Source organism: Thermobia domestica, chromosome 13, assembly GCF_964235325.1.
Source record: "Thermobia domestica chromosome 13, izTheDome1.hap1.1, whole genome shotgun sequence".
In the NCBI taxonomy this organism is placed as follows: Eukaryota; Metazoa; Arthropoda; class Insecta; order Zygentoma; family Lepismatidae; genus Thermobia; species Thermobia domestica.
This window is the reverse complement of record NC_137466.1, coordinates 148,044,334-148,071,033: the sequence shown is the minus strand read 5'-3', so window position 1 is coordinate 148,071,033 and position 26,700 is coordinate 148,044,334. Positions and strand designations below refer to the sequence as shown.

The 26,700-nt window shown below is 34.0% G+C and overlaps 2 protein-coding genes across 2 annotated transcripts in view; both read right to left on the bottom strand.

The window, feature by feature from the left end:
- LOC145668634 (EGFR adapter protein-like) overlaps nucleotides 1-26,700 on the bottom strand; it is a 1,410,624-nt gene that overhangs the window by 1,358,745 nt on the left and 25,179 nt on the right. The gene's annotated exons all lie outside the window — the stretch shown is intronic.
- LOC145668631 (uncharacterized) lies at nucleotides 978-14,984 on the bottom strand. The gene is made up of 2 exons (XM_081736673.1): nucleotides 6,146-14,984; nucleotides 978-3,338 (listed from the first exon to the last, which is right to left on the bottom strand). The coding sequence occupies exons 1-2, from the start codon at nucleotides 7,993-7,995 to the stop codon at nucleotides 3,323-3,325; spliced, it is 1,866 nt and encodes a 621-aa protein (XP_081592799.1). The 5' UTR covers nucleotides 7,996-14,984; the 3' UTR covers nucleotides 978-3,322.

Genomic DNA, 26,700 nt, shown 5'->3' with positions numbered 1-26,700 from the left:
GAGATTGGTTTACCAAAAATGTATTTATATACAGGGTGGCGTAAGAAAACGAGAAAATTTCAATTAACTTAAGTACTAATGAATACAGGAAAAAAATACATTTAATGATTGAGATGCAAATAGAGAGTACGCCATTAACAATGACATTAGTTATGGTGTCACTTAACTTGCCGAAGAGTTCATCGGAAAGATTAGCTCCATCTCTATGCTCTGAAAATTCGCTAGAATACCCAGTTTATTGGGTATTGGGGAACGCCTATGAGTAATTCTTTAACCCTCAGTTTTAGTTTAACAATCTTGGCAAAACATGTACTATACTCTTGTCTTTCGAGAAGTCTCCATAGATTCGCCACAGAGAAAAACTGCAAATACTACATTCAGGGGATCTCGGAGGCCATGGAATGCAACCGTTCTTATCAAATGCTTTCACAACAAACACACGTTAGTACAACTTCAATGCTTCATTATTACTAAATGGCAAAGTCTTCTCAATATTATCTTATCGGTCCCAATCAAATACCAGCCACACAGTGTTGCTAATTCTAGATTCAAAATTTCCCGTTTCTCTGGACCATCCTGTCTGTCCGTGTGCTTGTCCGGAAGACACTAAATCTTAAGAATTAACTGACGGGTCACCATCAATTTTGGCAAAGACATAGAGAATCAAACGTTATTAATCGTGTTCGTTCAAGGAGACGATCCATCCAGTTAATCTCAAGATATGGACAATCAAAAATCGGTTTTCCATGTATATTCCTATAGGAATAATTATGGATACCATCCTTAATTGGTAGACTACCCAAATGTTGAAATTAGCGCGTTAGTATAATGCTCAGGATGCAAAATACAACGCTATACAACGTCTGTGGATACAATGCTAAAATGAAACTAAATTATTTTTAACTCGATAAATCTGGACCTAGATCTTTCTATTTTCAAATATTAATTTCCTTAAAGCATACTTCATTTCATTTCAGATAAAATTCTATATTTCAGTCTAAACTTGGTACAATTAAGCTTGTTAAAACAAACTCCGTCACGTGATGTACAATGTGACATCTTAACTTGTTTCAATTAAGCATTACTTTATTAGATAGGCCTACACACATTAATAAATCTATCAGCTATTGCATACTGCTTATTGTTGTTTCAACCATACGTTGTTTATCTCAAATATTCTATGGGAGTACTAACATTATTTTCCCAAGGAAACAACCTAGAACCTCCTTTAGTCTTGCTGCGTGCAGTGGCGGATCTAGAAGATAAAAATTGGGGGAGGGGCGTCCAGTACCTAGACTATGATAGGTATATATAAACTTTCAAAAATATAAAAGCTTGAATTATTTTGTCACTGAAAAAACTGGGGGGCTAGGCCCCCCGGTCCTGGCCTAGATCCGCCACTAGCTGCGTGCATAAATCGAACCTGGTATCTGTCAATTACGACGTTAAGTACCACCACTCAAATCGTTACGTATACAAAAATATAGTTCTAATTCATATCGTAAAACTTCCTGTATTACCTTATTACAATGTTACCACAATCATTATACAATGATGGCAACACTGTCCTACATACATGGTCTGTAGAAACCAGCGTATCGAATTATGTAGTAAATTTATAATCAAATGATTCATAGCAGCATACAAAACTCAACGATCACAATGCTAAGTATCGTAAAACATATACGATTTTACACTTTCAGTTGATGCTTTGATGAACCTACACAATGACTACTATATTTCTTTTACAAGCACATAATTGTCGGCTTTTACATACAGACCGTGGCTATAAATACTCATATTGCATTCCATTTACAATGACTTTTTTTCACCCTTCAAAGATATTTCTCGTAATAGAGACGTAAAAAAATCACAATCAAACCAGAATAGTGCTCAATAAGTATAGATAGTGTATTGACATGTATCTGATACTACGAAATTCCATTTTGACTTTTACGTATGAACATTGTAACATGAAGCTGCCCGTAATACGAATAGCTCCACTGTTACCGGTCAGGAATGCACAACATTCCCCACATTTAATCCAGTTAAAAGAAATACGGATAGTTTAACCTTTAATAAATAAACGTATTCTATTAATATGCAATTCTTTGTAACTAAATAAGGACAATCTAGGATAAAGGAAAATCTAATTTTCAAAAAAATCCTTTATAAAGTATCCGAACTTGATAGGAACAATTTAACATTATATGTATCGACTGAAAACAACATCTAAATAGAATCAACTACAATATGAATATTAGCCCTATATATATATCTCAACAAGACAGAGTCAATCAATTATCCTGTTACAATTTGACTAACAATTTAAGCCCGCCTTACATATCAATGTCTTCACAATATATAATGAGTATTAATCTCTTTGATATAACATATATTAATACGTAACTCACCAGATATTATACAATAATTTTTCACTATAAGCTCTAGGCAGCCACTAAATATATATAACACTCATAGGAACCTGTAAACTTTTTTTTTCTTTCTTGACCGGTTATATTCTTGTTAGCAACTGACTTTTATCCAACTTCAAAAATTTACAAACGCAATAATTTCTAAACTCGCCACCCATGGCGCTCCCTGCCATAACAACTCTAGCGGCCAAGATTTTTACTAATACAAGATCACTAATCAAACCTATTCTTCCAAATTGAAGCATAATTCATAAAATTTAATATCTCAGTACACACATCGGCGCCCCTGGCCAAAAATAAATTTATTTATTTATTTTTAATCTATTGCTATGAATTATAGGATCAGCGTATGTCATGCTCTCATAATTAGTAATTAGTCACCACTAAACTCTAATTCCTACACAGAATCATACAACTCATTCACCACCAACATAAAAAAAATATAAACTAAATAACAAAAATTTCCCCCAAAATTTCATTCATTCACTCACTCATACAATCCATACATACCCCCATCTAAGCACTACCATCTACTGCCGAATTTATCTACTGGGTCATATGTCTATGATCACATAATTCATATGCAATTTACAAGCGTATTTCAATTATAAGAACACATAAATACCTGAGATTTTTTTTTTTTTTTTTTTTTTTTAAATACAAGTACCCCAAAATTGACTGCCAGAGCAAATAACTAAACAATATAGGCAAGAAATCGAAAAATTAACACTTACAGATGTCATCAGGTACAAATACAAATATTACTTGCAATTACTAGTCAAATTCAAGGATAGTTCCATACGGCTCTCGGTCGATTGACATTCTTTTCCAGTCAAATTCTTGTACAAATATTTACAATATGACATTAAACGACAAACACGCGGACATCATTGAATTCCAGGCCTGGAATACACAAAAGAATAATTAACAAACATACATTAAATATACATTTTAGATATTTAAATCTAAACCAAATACCTGGATGCTGCCAAATATATATATATATATTTTTTTTTTAAGGATAAAGAGACGGATCATTTCATTAATACACTTAAGTAATATACCTCCTTTCTCGATAAGGCTTCGTTAAGGAAACATGGGTCTTTCTCACATCGCGCTCATTACTTATAGATCTTACTTGAAGGCTATTCGGCCCTAAGAACTTGATAATCTCGAACGGCCCCAGCCAGCGAGGAAGAAATTTTCGAGTTATCTTATCAGCTAAAGATGATTTAAACTGAGCCTGAATTAAAACCTTATCCCCAAGCTGGTAATTCGTAGGCGATCTACGTTTATCAAATATCTTTTTCTTTCTGTACCATGCTCTTTCCATATTTTTCATAGCATTTACCCAAACATCTACCTTTCGCGCATCTAAATCAAGAATTCCTACATTCCATTTAACATCAAGTGGGTCACATACATTATAATTATATACCATTTCCATCGGTGAACATTTCAATTCAGAATGCTCTGCACAATTGATCGAAAATTCTATCTCGTTAATCCCCTTATCCCATTGAGTTTGTTTGTCATGAAAATAAATTTTTAAACAATTTTTTAAAAGACGGATGTATCTTTCAGCATTATTCGAAGAACTATGATAAGGAGAAATACGAATGTCACGAATTCCTTGACCAAAAAGAAAATCTCGAAACCTTGCAGATACATATACACTATGGTTATCGTGTGCTATTGAGAACGGAAAACCATGCCTACACATTAATTTATACAATTTATTAATAATTGTTTGACTATTCAAATTTCTAAGCGGTTCCAAATACATAAACTTAGAACAAGAATCTACTACAATTAAGCAATATCGACCAGATCTAGATTCTGTTACTGGCCCTATTACATCCGTGTACCAAATCCCGTTTATCACCTTCTCAAAAGTTGATACTAACTGACCCATTTGTTTACGATTGTTACTTTTCATACGTTGGCACTGGTCACACGTAGATACATATCTTTTAATATCATCTACCATTCCCATCCATGTATATCTGGAACATATCTTCGCTATAGTTTTCCTCGTTCCAGTATGAGCTCCCGGTATTATTGAATTATGATAAAATTCCAAAATAGTATTAATTAATTTCCTCGGAAGACAGATCTTATACGGATTTCTTAGCGCTTTAGTTTTTTTACACAAAATATCTTTAACTAACTTATACCCTTCCACACATTCCTTTCTCTTCAACTTATCTATTATATTATTCAGATCTGGATCCCTCCTTTGGTATTCCTTAATAGACACACTAGCTAAAGGCATATTCCACATGTTAATCAAGCACAAATTTTTTACCTTGTCCGACAAAGACGGTTCCAACACCATCTCTTCAAAATTCTCTCTATCATACAGCCTAGAAATAAAATCTGGTACCACATTTAAATTAGTAGGGACATGTTTAATATCAAAATCAAAAGCAAGAAGTCTATACAGTAAATTACCATACTTCTTAACCCGCTTTAAATTTTTAATAGCGTACGCAAGACCTTGATGATCCACTCTCAACTCAAAACGAGAATGCAAATATGTTTTAAAGCGTTCCATCGATTCGATAGCTGCAATAAGCTCAAGCAAGAATATAGGCTTATGGAAATCATAAGGTTTTAGTTTACGAGAATAAAATGCTACGACCTTTAACTGCCCTGTACTATCATATTGTTGTAAACAGCCTCCAACGCTACGTAATGTTGCATCGCTGCTAAGGACGAATTTTGCATCTAAGTCAGGCAATTTCAAAACAACATGCGTTTCAAACAGTTCTTTAATTTTATTCAACGCCTCTTGTTGCTCCTCCGTCCATTGGAAAGCTACTTTAGGTGACCTAAGTCGATTAAGTGGTTCCATGATATCCTGAAAATTAGGTATAAATTTACTAAAGTACTGCAAAAAACAGACTAAACTAATTAAACCACGTCTATTCTTAGGCGCTGGTAACTTCTTTATTACTTCGATTCTTTCAGGATCCATGTACATATTACCATTCTCTATAACATGACCCAAATACGACACGCGTTTCTGAAACAACAAAGATTTGCCCACAGATAAAGTTATTCCGTTTTCACGGAATTTACTTAGCACCTTCTCCAACAATTTCTTATGTCCTTCAATGTCTGAACTATATAATATTACATCATCAAAGAACCAATCAACGCCCTCTGATTTTAATGAATATAATATATTATTCATTATTCGTGATAAAACGAAAGAACCTGCCGCTAATCCAAATGGCAAATAATTAAATTGAAATAACCCTCTATGCGTAAGGAAGGCAGTATATTTTCGAGAACGCTCAGTCAATTTAATATGCAAATAGGCTCGGCGTAAATCTAATTTTGAAAATATAACACCCTTTGATAACTCCGCCATAACATCTTCTATCCGCGGCGTATACTGTGGATTTAAATACAAACGTCGATTTAGCCCTTGGTAATTAACTACCATACGAGGATCTCCTGTCTTGTTTTTCACTAGAAAACAAGGAAATGACCAATTACTATCACTAGACTGTATAATTTCTTGAGCCAACAATTCATCCAATACCTTATCTAAATTCTTTTGATCAACACGGGACAACGGATACGGTTTGTTTCTTATGGGAGTTTCATTATCAACCTTGATATCATACTCAAAATCTTTTATCTCACCAACCCTATCTGTAAACACATCCGAAAATTGACACAATAAATTGTTTACATACCCTTGTAATGAAGGATCTGCCTCATGTAGAAGTGGATCTACCATAATCTTATCTTGCACATCCGTAAACTCCTGATTCTGGAATAACGTAGGATGACAATTTCCAAAAGTCGAATCACCAACCTCTCCTCTAACATACGGGTTTAACTGGTTATCTCGATCTGTCTGGACACACCACTTCATGGCAGGTTGATCATGTTTACTACAAAATACAAATCCTCCGGCAGCATTATTAAAATCACTTGAGGGGGGTGTCGGTTTATAACTAAGAGGGACTTCCACCTTTTCAAATTTCAAGATTAATCTGTTAGTACTTAAATCAATTTGAGCCTTTATAAATGAAAGCTCATTTATGCCTATTATGAATACCGGTTCCAACTTCTCCACTAAAAAAAACTTTAGTTTATAAACCTTGGTATGAAACCGAATAGGCAAGACCACACAAGAATGTAAAGTAATAGTTTTCCCATCAACACCACTACCACGGAAAGTTTCTTGAATTAGTTCAATTGGCTGACGTAATGTACTATTCCACTGTTCGAAACACTCTTTATTAATCATAGAAATAGACGAACATGTGTCAATTCCCCCAAAGTAATGCTTTCCCAAAACATATGCACGCACAAATGTTGCAATTAATCGTTCACGTTGATTAGAGAACTCTTGAGTACTGAAAGTAACAGCCGAATTTCTGTCCCTTTTCTTCGCGTCTTGTGGTACATAGTTTTTATTACCCGTTTGATCCCTACTATTCGACACACGAGTCACGTCGCGTTGCCGCTCACTATTTGTTTTCCTATTTACCGCCACTGTCCTTGCTCGTACTCGGCACTGGGCAATACGATGATCACCTCCACAAAAGTAACAGTCTATTTTTTTCTTCTCCCAATGTTGAGTATTACGAACTATAGAATCATAAACCAACTGATTCCGCTGAAAAACGTCGTATTTTTGAACTTCTCTTATAACCACTTCTAAACTTGCAGGATATTCGTATTTAAACAATTCATATCTAATTTGAGGTCTAAGTCCCTTCATTACATTATCCAAAATAATAGTATTATCTTTAAGTCCCATACAAATAATGTAACTATCAATCATGTCATTTACAAATGATACTGTATTTTCACTTGGCTGCTGTATTCGTTCTACAAACGACCTTATTATTTCCCTTTTTCCTAAATCTGTTATAAATTTCGCAAACAACGAAGAACATATTTTAATCCAATCATGCGTTAACGAAAACAAATGCAATAATTCATTATGAAGTACGCCAGATGTTTTACCCAAAGCTGCTATTAATACAGATTCTATAGGAAATAATCCTAACTTAGTAACCCTGTATACAGCCAACATAAACGAAAATAACTGTCTATCATTCAAACCATTACAATTCGGAATTTTATTCATATATTCAGAAAAACTACGACTTGCAGCATTTACAGTTATTTTATCAAAACACGTATTAAATGGTATAAACGGCTGATCAGCTGTTGCTCCTACACCTTTACTAACGTTACTAGGTCTGCTATTATGTAATCGCTTATCTACCTGATTTGAAGGACAAGCAGGTGGGCTGTCATAAAGCGAACGCATAGAGCCATGACCTTCCAGAACACCACTACTAAACAGCAAATTATCTACAGCACTCAAGGTCGTCGATCGAAGCGTATCACTACAGGTGTCTGTACTTGACCCAACAAACGGGTTACCTTGCGTTTCATTACTAGTAGAATCAAACAATCCAGAATTATCCGTCAAGAAGGACATATCCCAGTTCCTATTTACTACTATTCCCTGATCACCATTTTCGAAATGGTTTAAATATAATTGTGGTCGGTCAGAATCCATTATGCCCCGCTATTAACACTAATTTTACAAGAAAGGAAAAAGAAATAAGCATATAATTTTACAGATATCTGCACACATATACAAGACTCTTAATTTCCTTCTGTTTTTTTTTTTTTTATCTTATCCTCTTTATCCACAATTCTCTATTTTTCAGTTTATTATAACTGGTGAGCTTCGTAAATCCTAAACTACCCATTAACTGAAATGAGTTGCTAACAAGAATCTTGTGTAACATGAAGCTGCCCGTAATACGAATAGCTCCACTGTTACCGGTCAGGAATGCACAACATTCCCCACATTTAATCCAGTTAAAAGAAATACGGATAGTTTAACCTTTAATAAATAAACGTATTCTATTAATATGCAATTCTTTGTAACTAAATAAGGACAATCTAGGATAAAGGAAAATCTAATTTTCAAAAAAATCCTTTATAAAGTATCCGAACTTGATAGGAACAATTTAACATTATATGTATCGACTGAAAACAACATCTAAATAGAATCAACTACAATATGAATATTAGCCCTATATATATATCTCAACAAGACAGAGTCAATCAATTATCCTGTTACAATTTGACTAACAATTTAAGCCCGCCTTACATATCAATGTCTTCACAATATATAATGAGTATTAATCTCTTTGATATAACATATATTAATACGTAACTCACCAGATATTATACAATAATTTTTCACTATAAGCTCTAGGCAGCCACTAAATATATATAACACTCATAGGAACCTGTAAACTTTTTTTTTCTTTCTTGACCGGTTATATTCTTGTTAGCAACTGACTTTTATCCAACTTCAAAAATTTACAAACGCAATAATTTCTAAACTCGCCACCCATGGCGCTCCCTGCCATAACAACTCTAGCGGCCAAGATTTTTACTAATACAAGATCACTAATCAAACCTATTCTTCCAAATTGAAGCATAATTCATAAAATTTAATATCTCAGTACAACATATACTGTTACTTGTTTCCTTTAGGACATTTACCAAAACCTGATCGCAACCCAAAAGTTTTCGACAACAGACAATACACTAAAAGATATGATCAAAGTTTAATTATGTACATAAGTAAATATCATAAACAAGAGGTGAACGATCATCGTAAAATCATCGTATTACGTATTACTAAAGGCTTATTATTATAAAGGTAACAGTATTCTAAATTAAAGAATCTGACAATTACAATGAATACAAATATTGATATTGGATTGAAAAATTATTTTTTTTATAATATAAGACATAGTCCTTCTTGCTGGTCTACTGTCTACGTGCCTATGTTGCACGTGCTTCCTTGTTTAATTCCCGATTGGAGAGGTCAAAAAATTTGAACGCATTAAGGTGGTTCGGTTCCATCTTGAACACATACTCCAACGCACGATTTGGAATAGCCTGGAGGTCACGTAGCGATTTTTTGTTCTCTCTTCTATGGATTAGAACAGTTACCTTTCAGGATGAATTTTAACTTCGGAAATAGAAAGATCTCTGCAGGTGCCAAATCAGGCGAATAGGATGGTTGAGGTTTAACAGGTGTATTGTCTTCACCAAAAGCTCCTTAATGAGGAGCACCGAATCTCTAAAAGTGTTGTTATGGTGCAGCACTTATGTTCCTTTTTTTTTTTTTTTTTTTTGCAATCTTCCGGTATCTTCTTCCTCACAATCTCCCTCAAACGATTAATCACTTCTAAAATAATACCCTTTGTTGATGGTTCGAGATTGGTGGTTCCAAAGGGAGATTTTCGAATTTCCTTATTATATTCAAAAATGAAAACAGTTTACTGAAGAATGAAAAAAATGCTATTTTTTTTAATAAACCGCCCTAACGGTTTCATACATCTATATTTCATTGACAAGCCTATACTGTACTATAAGTAATTTATCTCGGAAGAATATATTATTTATGGGAGTAAATTCTTTCTGGATGATTTTCTCAAGCATAAGTCAATCGATTTTGTTCATACCTCATCAATAAATGTTTTATTAATAGCCTGATAGTGAGAATATAGCATAACTCATTTGTCGTGAAAAAATACACTAAGGTACGGTAGTTTACTTCTGGATGAGTTGTTTCTCGGACATTTTTCTCAGAAACAACTTAGACGATTTTGTTCACATTTGAGGAGTGTATTTCCAAAACATGCTAAATCCAAAAATGTCCGATTTTTAGTTGAATATGGAAGAGTATACTATGGAACCTCTTACATTAAATTTTGTGATTAATTTTTGTCAAAAATATTTTCTGTTTGAAATATCACTTGCCATAGTGTTTCAATGTAAAAAGATACAGTTTTTTGCCCTTTCTGAAGAATTTTACAAAACGGACTTAGCATGTTTTGGAAACACACTCCTCAATTTCATTAATAATGTTTCGTTAATAACACTACAACATGGAATAAGTCGTTTCTTATTAAATATTCCACAAGGGGTGGTTTAATCTTGGATATATACTTTTTTTTTAACCATTTCCTTCAGTACACCTCATGCGATATGTTGTAAGTTATTTGTTCATTCATGTTACTTATACTTTTAAAAAAATACAGTGATGTTACAAATAGTTGTGATTATCTTTCTTTTTTACGCAGCGCATTTGCACGTACACTATCAAGTTTACAACATGATAGTCATAACTAGGACCCGGACTTTTATGTGCTAAAAAATTGTAAAATATTGATTCTTTATGTGCTAAAAATGAAAAAAGTATTTGTTAAAAATTGAAAAATATTTATTACAAAAAATAACAAGGAAAAGTATGGAAAAACGTCCAACATAAAGAAAATAAACACTGATACTCTCTAATAGCTCTTATTCATCAGATGTCGAAATTCTATGGGCATTGCAGATTGCAGTGAATAACTTACGTCTTTTCCAAATTGTCCATCGTAAAGCCATGGGTATTGTCACGAGATAATGCTTTATATTGAGAAAAGGAACGTCTACACCACACGACGTTGACCTCGGGAATTTGAAAAAGGGCGTATCACGAATATTCATACAATCTACTTCACTTGTGTTTTAGCCTTCTAATACTTCTAATACTTTACTAATGACTATGGTTTATAGTCAATGTCTTTTCCAAACAAATCCTTAAATTCTTTTTCTTACGACTTCAGGTTTCGAAGCAGAAAGAACATTCAGCTTGCTTTCAACGCACTATACTCCTTTAACCGAAGTACTCAATAAATCTACCGTAGTTCCTAGTTTCTTTATAGAGTGAGTCAAGAAACAGAAATTAGCAGATATGAAATTACCTCCCCTTCAGCTACGGCCATTCGTCATCCCATCAGTTTTGGCTTCAAAGTACAAATCGCTTGTTTAGAAGGTCTTTGTTTGACACAAGATACCCTAGCGCTGATAAGCAGAATTTATGACGACGCTGTTTCTGCAGGTGTGGAAATTGCTTGTAAATACGATGGATAGATTTATATAGCCTATTCTTTTCCCGATGTTAATTTCTTTAGAGAGAAAGCAGAAACAATTCGTTGTGAAATTCAGAATAAAATAACGGAAAATTATTAAAAATATCTATTTATTACAAAAATGTCCAAAGTATTTATTTATATAACTCTTTTCAGAAAATATGTATTTTTATGTGAAATAAAATTTGTAATTTACACTTCCAGATCCTTAATTGGGATAAACTTTGTGTTGGGCTTGTACATGCTTAAAAAAAATGTTTTTACATACAAATCCGGGCCTTAGTCATAACACAAGACAAACATAGAGATAAGCAAGCTAATGATAATGGAAAGGAACAGAAGGTAAAAAAGGGAAAGAACAAAATATAATTTCTGGAGTGACGATCTGCATAACTATTGCACAAAATATAATGTGCAATAAATAAATGTAAAAGAATGTGGTTTTGTGAATAATTTATAGACATTCTTTCTGATTCTTTATGCTAACACGTCCTTGGTTCGATCCCAGCTCGCGTCAAGTGAGTTTTGTGGTGGACAAACACCGTTTGCGTGGATTTTCTCGGGGCTCTACCGTTTCCTAGCTCTTTCTTCATTCCATCATTTCATTCATTTCTCATATATATACATAGATAGATAAATCGAAAGAACTGGTTGTTAAAAGATTAGAATAACACCACTGGGTAAAACCCATACAAAAAATTAGCTGCTCAATATCATGTTAATAATATAGTATTCAAAGTATTTCAGGATGAGCATAAATACATTACATAGTTCAGCGATACATTACATACAATACATTACATAGTTTCCCAACCGGTGTGCCGAGAATGGGCCGCTGGTGTGCCGCGAGGAATCGAAACAAAATTTTTAATTTTATAGCAATCACATTGCAAAACGTAGGGGAAAATGTATATTTGTATTTCACATTACTCTGAACCTCTACTATGAATCTACAATTTTAAGTTTCATATCGGGTTACTGTTCTGTATATCTCTAATGTTGAAAAAAGTATTCATTATCATTCTTATGACCATTATTGCTTCTTTATTGTTGCAGATTATTTCACAACTTGAAAATTTAAAATATCATTCAATCCTGTCGACAAATTACCTACAGTTGTGTTTTAAAAGTAAAGATTTGTTTGTTCGTTCGTTATTTAGTGATCTTCCTTCTTAGTAAAAGGTTGGATACAATTTTTAAAAAGAAAGCGTATTTTTAAAAACCTGAGTCCAATATTTCATTGCAATTGTTTTCTATTTTTAAATTAGAATGAAAAATAAGCATAATGATTTACCACGGGGAAGAAACAGTGACAGTACTTTTTTTCTCTGTGAGAAGGAGATCAATAATCACAGGGAAAAAACCGCTGTGTTTTATATTTATAAATAACAATATTATAAGTGTGCCGCGAAAATCCAAGTAACACCCGTAGTGTGCCGCAAGTTAAAAAAGGTTGGGATACGCTGACATAGATGGTATCTAAGATAAAGAAAATAAGAATAAATGTATAAACAAGTTAGTTTCGTTGGCATTCTGAAATTGCAGCAGCCTCCAAACCTAACAGGGAAAAGTTATAACGACTGCTCAAGTGAAACTGAATTAGAAAAGTAATTTCCGATATCGAACCCAAGATTTCCCTATTATATAACTATTGCTCTCTATATTGTTTTGTATGATAGCTTTCCTTCATCATATCGCAATAATAATCTATTACATTTTATTATATTTTCCCTTTCTTCAGGCTGCAGCAAATTTTACACTTGTTGAATACAAGTTTTTAATCATTATAAGCGTTTGTTGAACTCTGGAACAATTCGAAGAAAACGTTAAACAATTAAAACTGATCATGAGATTCCCATGGACTAACTTCAATGTTATGGTTTTTCCAACATTCTTTTGTTTTTGCCTTTTAAATCAGTAGATTGAGTAACACATTATGCTAACAATTCAAGCCGTTTTAAGTTAATGTAACTTGTAGTAGTGTTATGTATCTTATACTCTTATTACATAGCCATGCTCGCTTTAGCATAAAATTGTACGACTTTCTGCACATATGATTAGCGTCATTACGTGTGTAAGGACCTTGAAGTGTAACGGACTAAAAAAAAAAATATAGTAGGTAGGTTTTATTTACTGAAAGAAATATCATGCTTTTGTTTGCAACATGTCGATCAACAAAAGATTCTTTTGCATTGATGCAAAACATTATCGGGTATTCCTTATCGCTATAATAATATTCAATAAAAATATTTTTCCATCAATAATGTACATAAGGTAATACATTACCATAAATTTGGAAATTCTTAACATTATGATCCTTCTAAGTTGTTCGTTTTGGCTTTAACAGTATCCATAAACTACACAGTCATACACAAAAATAAAAATTCTGTGCACGGTTGTATTTATGAGTTCCATAATATCCTACAGTTGATACCATATCGTCACGGAAAAATCTCATGAAAGTAATGTCTAGTCTTGGAAAGTGTATGGGTGTCAGTTTCAATTGCAAGAACTCTGTCTCATCTCGTGGTAACCCTAGTAAATAGACCCTAACTTACTTCTGGATAGAATATATTGGAATATCAATAGATCAGAGAACCAAAACGGAAAAGATATTGGTAACAGACAGAGCGGGGCAGAGGGAATGGATTCAATTCCCTTAGTTCTGAATCTCCAAATATTCCTATTACTTTGATGTAATTAAATTTCCCAACTCCCCTAAAGTAGAGAACAGAAACTTAGACCAACTGGGAAGGAAGTAAAGAGGAAGACAAGAAGAACTAAACTTGAGGATGAAGAAAAGTTTTTAAAAAAGTTCGAAAATGTAAAAAAAAAAAAAATCGTACCGAAGGAGACGTAAAGGGGGGTACAGACAATACATAAAAATGAATGGTACATGAAAAAGAGAAAGAAAGAAACTGTCATCAGAAGCAATTGTAGAGGATTTGCAATTCGCGTTTTCCGAATTCATCCGACAGCGGAGTGAAACGAGTTTTTAACTCATTCTAAGGGCCTCATTATTTTTAACGAATCTACCCTCTTTCCACTTATTTCCATTGTGATCTTCTTCATTACTTACTTACTGCCCCTTATTTCTTCTTTCTTTTTTCGTCATATATAGAACTTCCCCCCCTTTTTTTTTACAATAGATTCTGTTCTCAGCATATTCTCAAGATTAGGAAGTCTCCCATTTCTGTTTCTTTCTTTCGTTCTAATTTTAACAAATTTCTTAGTTTTTGCCAAAAACTTTATTCATTTGTCTTTTCATTTGCACCTAGCTTCTTAAACTACTATTATAAGGGCCTGCAACCACTTTCATTAAAAACAAACAGCAATTCTGCAAATAGAGCACAATACACATCATTGTTTTACAAGTTTTAGATTGTATCTTTTTAATACTAACAAAATGCCCATATAACTTTAAAAACCCAATGTTTTTATCTATAACTTTCTTTTGTCCAGATGAACGTCACCAAAGCGTATGACATCATAATTAACAAACAAATGTACTAGTTAAGTATAGGAAATATTTTGAATACTACTACTAGTTTATAAGTTATAGAAGTATTTTGTTACTAAAAACTTAATTACTATTAACTTTATTACTAAAAACATTATTAATTTATATTATTGATTTAATGTATTATTATTTATTTGGTACAGTATTTTAAAAGATGTGAAAATATGCTACAAACTTCAAATGAAAGCTAATAAGTTACAAGTTTTATCTTTCGTTTTACTGAATCATTTTATTTCGTCGGTCCTTGGCACTTTACCACTTGGAAAGGAACTGGATGAGGTGTTTGTACTCTAATAAAAAATAATGACTAAGTCAATAGATCATAGTTTTTATTTTGACGATATAATTATATATTTAAATTGTAATTTATATGAATGCAAACAGTGTAGTTATGTCATTTTCCTGTTAAATAGAAATTACTAAAATTATCCCTTTCATAACTTATAAACTAATGAAAAAAAAATTGCAAGTGTTTAAAAGTTGTAGTATTCTGAAAGATTTGAAAATATGCTCCAATACGTAACGGAAAAATGTCCATAAACCGTAGTGTTATCTTTAGTTTTTACTGGTTCATTCAGTATTTGAAAATCATAGCATTTTGATAGGCGTGAAAATATGCTGCAAAATTTAACGGACAAAAATATATATTACAGACTTATCTTTCATTTTATAACACCATTTTATAAGTAATTGAAAGTTACAATAGCCTATTATGAAAGATGTGAAAATATGCTGCGAAACTTAACGCAAACAATAATAATAAATTGCAGTGTTGTCTTTTATTTAAGTACTTCATTTTGCAAAATCGCGGCCACAGCCAGAAGCACTGTGATGAAACTTACACAGGTGAATTTGGAGTTGGGAAAATGTGTCTTGGGACTTAGTGAAACGTTTAACTAGTCCTATGCCTTACACTAAAAGTCATGCATTTATTTAACACTTGTTAACTGTGGTATTACTGTTTAGCGACATACTTTCACACATGACAAAGTATATTTCCACATTAGATAGTAGTATATCTTTTATTCTCAACTGGAATACTTATTGCTGATTTCTTTGATCACCAAAAGGTATTCTTAACTTCCAGCTCTACATGGGTGGATCCGTTTAAAGTGGTATTCAATTTAATTAAAAATCACACGTCGCGGGAACATAGAAAGGAAATAGCACTGTCATGCAAATAAAAAAGAAATTAAACATGTATAAATATATCTATATGCAAGAAGTGTTTCTGCTAGGCAACTACTTTCTCTATATACGTATATAAGCTGCAGTATGTGGACATCCGGCCGCTGTGTGTGTTGTTGACAATATTACGTATGCAAGGCTGGGTTTTTCTTGACAGTCAAGATGTTTACGAGAGGTCAAAAATCGAAGAAAGTCACATGAGATGCAATCAACAAGAGGAAAAGAGAGATGGTGGGACCGTAGAGAGGGTAATAGGGGGAGGGGGTAAAGGACGCGAGTCATACTAGTACTACCTCTACTGTTTTCTATTCTGTGAGCGAGACCTGTCTCACAGCAAAGAATTTTTCCAAGGAAATGACATTCGCTATATTGACTATCAAAGTATGTAAGAAGAGAAAGAAAATGAAATTAAGCGTAAAAGGAAATTAGATATTTAAAATATACGTGATTGAACTTTACAATACAAGGTACAGTAGATTTTCAGTTTCCTTTTACTTTGTTCAAAAAACAATGGAGAACAAACTAACATTGCCTAAAGGGAGCCAAATTAATATTAAGAAATTTAAGCTACTTGTATCGTTTTCATTATCAAAGCTATGTAGTGTGTGAACATGGAGTTGACGAAATGAAATGAAATCTTTCAGTTTTACGTCCCACGTTTACGCCGGCTAGAGTAAAGGATACGGTAATGATGAGAAATGAATTAAAGTTGAGTGAAGAACGTGGGATGAAACGGAAGAATCCCGAGAAAACCCACGCACATGGTGTTTGCTCACCACAAAGTTCACTTGGCGGGAATCGAACCAGGGACCCCATGCACACGTGGAGTTAACGTAGTACCTGAACCACGTGAGGCTCCAGCGCGAACTAAACCTGGATCTCCTGCGTAAGAGGTGAGGGCCTTAACCACTTAGTTACGGGAAAGCCCTAATTATATGTTCTAATGATTGTACAATCATTCTTGAATTCAGTCTTCTCAGTGTATATGGGTACCAATCCTGGAGGACTGAGGGGGTTCATGCCCCTTAGGATCTAGACATCTTTGCATTGATATCTGACAACGAAAAGCACATATCTGAAAGAGTATTCCTAATGTTATACAGAAATCGGTGCCGCTGCTTTTGAATTGAAGTTTATGTATGGTCAGGGTTATGAAAAAAGAAAACAATTTTTTATAATAAAACAAAACCTAAAGCATGATTTATTCGGTTTAAACCAGTTTTTTTTTTTTTTTTGTTTAAAACAAGTTTTTTTTGTTTATATTAAAAATAAATTTTAAAATGTAGTATTTATATTAGAATACTAAATACTTAATACAGTTCTTCCACATGATTACCTTCACTTAATCAATCTATTTACCATACATGCAATTAACTGCCAACTTTATGCTTGTTCAAAACTTTAAACAGAAGTACCATATTAGCTGCGTTCTTTTGGTTCCCAAACGGTTTCTTGGCATTGATTGAACAAAACGGAACTAGGGAAAAATTCCTTTAACGCCATCTAAAGACAACTGTGCAGTTAGCAAATTTTAGATAAGAAAAAAATAAATGATATTTCTCTATTTGAGATTTGTGGCTTTTTCAACATACATATACTGCTAAATATCGCTCTCTTTAATAGTTTGCTTTTACCTTCAAACTTTAAAATCACATAAAGAAACGTTTAGGAGTATTGAGTTCTTGCAAACTGTAAATCGTTACATTTTTGCTCATTTGTTAAATAAATTACTGTACTTTTTTTTTTTTTTTTTGGGGGGGGATCTAACAAAACGTCAAGAAATTAGCTTAAGAAAGAGCCATATAGTATTTATGTCTGAATTTGGAAAGCACCTGCTTGCTTTTTTTATCTCCTGGAATTGAAGTTCAAGATTTTACGATATTCTAACTAAGTATTCTATGTTGCAATTAGTTTCCTGCATTTTTCAAGTGCATTGCATTTCAAGCAAATGCAACATATCTTCAGATTTTGAACTAGTGCCAGATAGGGACTTTCTGCACAGCTGAATCAATTATAGACAGTTTTTCGCATACTTTCACAATTGCTGACCAACTGTTAACATACTCTTCCAAACAATCCATAAAACTATTACTATTACTATTACCTTGTTAGAAGAGCAAGTTCAAGTTCTCCAACTTCTCTACATACTGCACTTGCAAAGTGATTGCACTTTTACAATACTGATTACATATTCCTTTATACTAGGAGACTTTGGCTGATATCATGAGCAGGTTAGTTTAACACATGAGCTGAACAATCATATGTAATAACGCGTCTTACTTGCCTCGTCTATTTATTGTCGCATATTCATAACATTTCGTATATTATGCAAAAGTTGTCCAAAAAGAATTTTTGCAAAAATTGGTTTATTAAAACCATGGTTTAAATCAAGCTTATTTAAATCATTTAACCTTATGTACTGTGTATGTATATGTTTACATTACTGAAATATTAGTACCTTTTCTTTGTAACGCCTTCCGCTGAAAAAAAAATGTAGGTAATACTTGAGTTGATTTTAACATCCCTTTCAACAGCGAGGCTGAATGAGACGGGACCTTGTCTTGAAAGGAATCGAATCTGGGTCTCCCACACCGAAGGCGCGTGCGCTAACCGCTTAGCCACGAAGGAGCTCCTAACTTAATACTATTCGAGTGTAAAAATGCATCAATAAATGAAACATACTAGTATCATAATAAGTGTAAATATATTATTTTATAATTTACACGCCAAAAAAATCAGAAAAAGGAAGGGCAATTGTTAATCCGTCGATAATAGAGAAATTACAAAAGAGCATTGATATTAGTTTTTAATAGAGCATGTGAGCCAAAATTATTTGTAGTAGGGTCTAAATGAAATGCATACTCATTTAACAATAAAACACAGAGTCACAAGTGTAAATTTAAAATTTTGGATATACTTCTAGAACATATGGAGGAATTTATTTCGGGTGAGGTCATAATTTTATGAGGATAAATTGTTTTTAAATTTGTAAAATTATCCCTAAAATTATACTAAATTTAAGCAGAAAAGTAGAGATTTCCGGGGTGTCCGAGCCCCCAGGGCCCACTCCAACGTAAATCCCGAACCAAAACACTTTTTTGAACATTTCATTAAATATTTTACAGCAACAGAAAAAAGAGCAATTTTGCTGTACTGACGTTATATATTAAAGCACATTCAGAGTATAAACACAAGAAAAATATCAGGTGCTGCTTCATATATGGACATACGAATGCTTGTTGTTAAGACGGCACGACAACAGAGTTCAAAAGGGTTTGATGCAAGTAGTATAAATCTTATTGACTAAAAAGTTCGAAGACTTCCTGGGGTGCTGCCATCAGTGAGAAATGGTATTTCATGATTATCATTTCCAGCCATGCTAGAGGTTCTTGAATGACAGTTGGCAAGCTAATGGTGGCCTCGACTAAACTGAAATTTGTATCACGGATCCACAAGGATAATTGAATCTTTTTTTCTTTTGTTAAAAGGGCGTATGTGCAATAAAAAAAAGTTGTCGAGAAACGACAAAAACTGTTTTATTACAAGATGGTTTGGTTTATTTGGTCTAGGAATTAATTCGTGCGGGTGGACAAGAGATGGCGCAACGAACGGAGCGTCCCACAGTTCCGTGTATCCACACATGTGTTGCAAACCTCTGTCATCGCGTATCGTTCGTAGTATAGGGCAGTGGATTAAAGCGTCAACAACACCAGTTTGTAGTTAAGTGAACATGGCGCAATTTGTGCCTGATAAAGTGTTTTTGCGGGGTGTCCTGCTGCATTACTTTAACATGCAGAAAAGTGCGACTGAAAGTCATCGTATTTTGGTGGAAGTGTATGGTGACCATGCTCTAGCTGAGCGAACGTGTCAGAAGTGGTTTGCATGGTTTAGAAGTGGTGATTTCGACTTGGCAGACCAAGAGCGAGCTGGACAGCCAAAAAAATTTCAAGACGAAGAATTGACAGCATTGCTCGAGCAGGATTCGTGTCAAACGCAGGAACAACTTGCAGGAGCATTAGGCGTTGATCAAACAAAAGTCTCCAAACGCTTGAAAGCCATGGGAATGATTCAAAAGATGTCACATTGGGTTCCACATGAATTGAAAGACAGAGACGTTGAAAGACGAAAAACCATTTGCGAATTGCTGCTTCAACGACAGAGCAGAAAGGGGTTTCTGCATCGAATTATTACGGGTGATGAGAAGTGGATCCATTACGAGAACCCCAAACGAAAAAAGGCCTGTGTGAAACCAGGTGAACCAGGTCCATCACAACCAAAACGAGATATTCACTGTGCAAAGGTTATGCTGTGCATATGGTGGGATATGAAAGGTGTGGTGTACTATGAGCTGCTGCAACCAGGTGAAACTATGAATGGAGAACGTTATCGACGACAATTAATGCGTTTGAAGCAAGCTCTGGACAGAACACGACCAGAATGGGAGAACAGACATGATGAACTTATTGTTCAACATGATAACGCTCGCCCACATGTCGCAAAACCGGTCAAAACCTATTTAGAAAATGTCGGATGGGAAGTTTTACCCCACCCGCCGTATTCACCAGACGTTGCTCCTTCGGACTACTACTTGTTCGATTGCATGAACAACGATTTGATTGGACAGCGGTTTACTTCTTCAGAAGATATCGAAACATGGGTCTCTGACTGGATCGCTTCCAAGGATGAGGACTTCTTTCGCCACGGAATCCGTACATTGCCTGACAGATGGGCGAAAGTGGTGGCTAGCGATGGACAATATTTTTCTTAAGGTATTTATGTATTTTGTGTTTGTACTACAGCTTCAAAGTGTGTGTACCAACCGCACGAATTAATTCCTAGACCAAATATGAAAAAAAAGAAAAATGCCATATATTTATAACATGTTTCAAGAAACACACATCTTTTTAACACAAATTGTTACATCTACCTATAAAATATTCATTTCTTTAAAAAAATTTAAAAAGTTGAAATTGTAAAAATTTTTACATACACCCTTTTAACAGAAAGTGGTTCAATTACAGCTGTCCTCTACTTTAGTTATACAAAGCAAATCTCTTATTTCACTCTTTGAATTCTCTGGTCTCGTTATACTTTCATTTGAAACTTTACACAAAATATTTCACGTTACTGGTTTTATTTTTCGAATTTTACCAACATGATGCCTTTTAGTGTCCATTAAATGGATTTTTACGTGATGTCACATGGCAATAATCCACGAACTATGCAGCACGTATCTTACAAGACAAAAAGTTATAGAATATTGGTTATATAAGTGCTTCAAAAACCAAAAGTATCTGGTTCAAACTCTGGAAAAACTCGAGATCCGAAATCAGTGATGTATTGCTAGAATTTTCGGTAGATATGCACTCAAGCGATTTTTTAAAAAAATATGGTGTATACCCACGCTTACACACTCCATTAAATCCTTGATTTAAAACTAGATACGCTAAACTATAGAACTATTAGGAAGATATAGTCGAATATCTCCATATATGCACCATTACGTTCCTGTGCATAATATTAAAGAAAAAAAAAGTAAAAATTTAAGGAAATGACAGTTGAAGCGCTTAGTATCAAAATCCGCCACATCCATTTAGCTTAGTTTCGAATATTCTTGCAAAACGTTCTGTGAATCTCCATATATACGTGTACAAAGTCCCATATTTGAACTAGTTTTTAAGTATGATATACATGTAGGCTATTAAGCTTTTAAACAAAATACTGCTTCCATGGAATTCCTTTAGATAAAAACTCAATTTCGGTATATATATATATATATATATATATATATATATATATATATATATATATATATATATATATATATATATATATGGATTTGGTGGCTTTCGATACCAGGCGCCTTATCTCTTACACGTGTGAGTAAGTTTCTGATTTTTACAATTAAAAAAATACAGAAGCATTTCAAAGACTTCTAGGAAATAGTAAATTCTGTACTCTCATAGGTATACTAATTTTTCTGCAAGACATGAATCATAATAGAACTTAAACCAAATACAAGCGACTTCAGTAGTCTAAGAAAAAATAAATCAGCAGATACGTAACTCATTATACGATACTGTTTTGATCAGCTGGTGGATGAAGTTATACATTCTCTCTCGCTAGTAGAATATGCCTAACGGTTGCAATCCAATATTGTAAATCGTGTGATTGGTTCTCTAGCCTCTAGGAACTGCTACATATTCATGAATGAATGAAAAGTACCTGGCGGTAATGAATATATCATCTGGCATTTAATAGAGCTATTAGTCATGTATATATTATCTGTTGTATTATGAGAAACTGACAATTTGCGAATGACTCAGATTCACGTAATATATGACCTATGTCATCTCAACGCAGTCTAAGAATTCTTTCGTGGTTATATGGTCTGCATACGCGCCTTTGTCGTGGGAAACCCGGGTTCGATTCCCGGTGGGAGTTCATGTGATTCGGATCCAACGTTAAGCTAATTCCATGTCTCATATAGCCTCTGTACTGAAAGAGACGCTAAACTTCAAATTACTTAAGAACCAATTGAAAACGTCTGAATAAAATTGTTCCATTACCAGCCTCTCTCCTTCCGTCTTGTCCACGCTGTTACTAGACATCCTTACACTCATGTTCACACTTCATTGCTAAACGCTACTTCCTATAATAGTGTCGTTTAATTGTTCGCTTATCCATTATATCTTGTGTACAGTATTTTCATTAAACACCACATAGTGCCTGCACTTTCTAGCTTCTCCCCCCCCTCCCCTGTTGCTTTTACCTGCTCAAATTGTTTATAGCCAGATGATAACTATGTTTGGTTTTACTAACATAGTATTGTTATTATGTGGGACTTGCATTTTATTCGAATCTTCAAGGGTTTTAATAACAATAATAGAGTTAGAATTTGAAATTTTGTAGTGTATATAAGTGGATAATTCAAAGATTAATGCGTATATTTGTGCTGAAGAGCATATTCAACATATTATTATTATTATTATTATTATTATTATTATTATTATTATTATTATTATTATTATTATTGTTATTTCAAGACATATGTTTGTAGCATGCAATAAATCCAGTTTTACTTTGTGTTTTCAATCCATTTAAATGCTTATGCAACAGGATGGCTGGTTGCATGGGAGGATGAAAGAATGCTTATTTTTTGGAGGACCAATATTATTAGCAATCGATCAACAGAGCGAAGATCCTTACAATTGCCAAAACTTTAGGACAAATCTGATGATAAAGACTCATTGTAATATGGTGTCGAGATCGATTCAGAAACAAGAGACGCGAGGAGTGCTGCTCAGTGAATGCTTAGTTCTAGTTGATGAAGTTCAGTGCGAGTTTTGTCAGTTCCTGGTGAATTCGGGCGCTCTATGGAAAAGAAATTGATGGATGTTCTTACCAGAAACTCCGACTACAAAACAATTGAAATAATGGAAAAATACCTTCAAGCAAGGGCGCCGATTTCTCTGTAAATTTGGGGGAGTCCATTCAGATACAGAAGGCATAGGATTTTAAGACAAATTGCATTCAAATTATGCCAAATATTGTATCTTCATAAATACAATGCAGGGCCCATATGAGCTTTGGGAGGGAGGGCCGCTTGGCCCCCCAGGATCGGCGCCCTTGCCTTCAAGGGTTAGATTTCAACCTGCCAGACAACTCAAATACTACACTCGCTCATCTCTATAAATATTGGCTAGTAACATCTATGATGTTGAGAGAGCATTTTCTGGTTACAAACATCAGAAACTGACACTAAAAAATATAGAGAAATATTTTGTGGTGTACTGTAAGGCTAATTATGCGAAGAAGTAAATCCTTCTTTTCTTTTGTACAGTGGAAACATGTAGAAAAGAGAGGTTAGTATTATTTTGTCTAAAGTATTGTCTAAAATGCACTCTAAAACATAATTGTAAATAAAAACTGAAGACCATGTTCTCATATCACTGTGTTCATCTTAATTTCATAACTTTAGTTTGTTTTAAAAAGTTAGTATATAAACTGTAAATAATATAAATATAATCGATGTTACAGTTCACCTACAAAACGTTGTCACAACTTTGCTGCATGTTTGAAAATGCTCTCTTTATTGCATTGTTAATGCTTATTAAGTGTATATTCTAACATAGGGGTTCTTTTTAATAGCATACTTACATGCATATTTAATGAATTATAAGTACAAAAAAAAAAAAAAAAAAAATACGATGTGTAACTACCACATACAATGCTCTATCATTCTTCCAAATGTTGTAACTTGTTTCGCACATGTAAATCTAATATTGATGGTGTACAATATTCTACTCATCTCGTGTTAGTGTTCGATTGTTAAGTATATAACGGTTCTCTCATTACACCGAACGCTAGAATCATAACTAAATAAAGTTGAAATAGAATATCAGCCGCCCGCTTATTCCTTGCTTCATTTTTTTTACCCTATATTAGTTTATCTATGTACACTCATGTTCAAAATTATTGTCATATGTCTATAAAATTTGTACGATTATAATTTGATAAAGAATTCGCCCGGTATTTCTTATAATATTAGTATTTGCATAATCGCCAAAGACATGTACAGCTCACAGATGACGAGAAGAACCCTAAAACAGGGGTAGCGGTGAAAGGTCAACGACACGGTCAAGAACATTTTCGGTTTTTGAGGTGTGGTCTATACTTACAAGGAAGGGTCAGGCAGTGGCTCCGCTGAGATCCGAACGAGACAATTGTGTTTGCATTTGATATGTTATAACTAGACGAATCCCAAAGTTATACGTGCCACCGGGCGGAATGTCGTGAGTTACAACATATTTTGTAATATAAAAGCTACAAAGCTGGAAGAATAGTTTGAACCGAGTCATTTGTTCGGAAACGGTTGCGTAAATGGAAAACTCGGACAATACGTATCCCATCATTTTCAAGGGCACATTTTTTCTGATTAAAAAAGTTTCCCCAGGGTCCTCGCAGGGTCCCAGACGGGGTCCAACTCAAAATTTTCAAATGGCAAGGGGGGTTATGTAGCACATCGTTTGAAAGCTGTTGTAAAATGAAAGAAAATGCAGCAAGTCTCGACTCTCTACGACAACCCTGTGCAAAATGGTGGAGGGTCAAAAAATAAACAAAAACTTAATTGAAAAGTCCATGGTCACTCCTATAAATTCGAAACGGTGAGACAAATGTGAAAATAAAAAAGGGAGTGTGGCATTATTTTCAAAGTACAACAATTTAAGTTAAAACGTCTTGTACCAGAGCCCCCACAGGGTCCCAGGTGGTGCCGTCCAACTAAAAGGTTTCAAATGGCAAGAGGGATTAAGTAGCTCATCGTTTTCAAGATCTTGTTAAATGAAAGTAGATGGAGCAAGTTTCAACTTTCTACAACCCTGTCCAAAATTGCGGCGGGTCAAAATGTAAACAAAAGCTTAATTGAGAAACTATGGCCACCTTGAATCCAAGATGGCCACTTAAAGCCTATGTCATTCATAACAGTACAAATCTGAATCTCTTTTCTTTCTCTATTATGTATTTAGAAACAATATGAAAACTAAAGAAGAATTGAATTTCTATTCACTTCAACTATTATTTCATTCGGTAACAACACCATATATATTTTGTTCTTAATGCACGTTCGTCACGGTTCTCTCGGCATCATTTACTTGAATATAACGAATATGCGATGAACACACAACTCTGACTTCCTACTCATACTGCTAAACAAAAGTTGAATACCTTCGGATATTTTTCTAATTTTGTCATAAGTAGTTCACGCATAAAGGACTTGCTGCACCAGTAGGTTGGGGGCTCTATTTTAACGTATTCGTGATGGTTACATTTGCATGTCATTCGTTGGTTTGATCGCAATACTTCAAGCAATATCAAATATACAAAAAAAAAAAAAAAAAAAAATCATTTGCAAGATTGGCGAGTAGTACCAAACCATGTGTAAGTCATTTCAGTACATCGAGCTGTGTCACAGTATTCCAAGACATAACATACTTATATACAAACTAATTTTTCACGCCATATTGGATTACAGATTATACTTTTTTATATTTTGTGGATATCATCTATTAACCATAAACGTAAGTACCACATTTCTCTTCTCCAACACAAGTGGTGTGAGCTGGACATACGTTCGATACATAGTGCGGTATTTTGAACTCAATATGTCGCGTTTTTGAACATTTCGTGTATTTTCGTCACCTACTAATCAACATTTATGCCGAATTTGGTTTTCGTAGCTTCAGCAGTTTGGTATGCTTATCCTTTCGATATAGGTTTTAAGCAACCATCTTGGATTCAAGGTGGCCATAGATTTTCAATTAAGCTTTTGTTTACGTTTTGACCTTCCGCATTTTGGACAGGGTTATCGTAGAAAGTCAAGACGTGCTCCATCTTCTTTCACTTAACAAGAGCTTTCAAACGATGTGCTACCTCTCTTGCCATTTGAAACTTTTTAGTTGGACCCCACCTGGAACCATGTGGGGACCATGGGACAAGACGTTTTAACTTAAATCGTTGTACTTTGAAAATAATGCCATACTTCCTTTAGTATTTTCATATTTGTCTT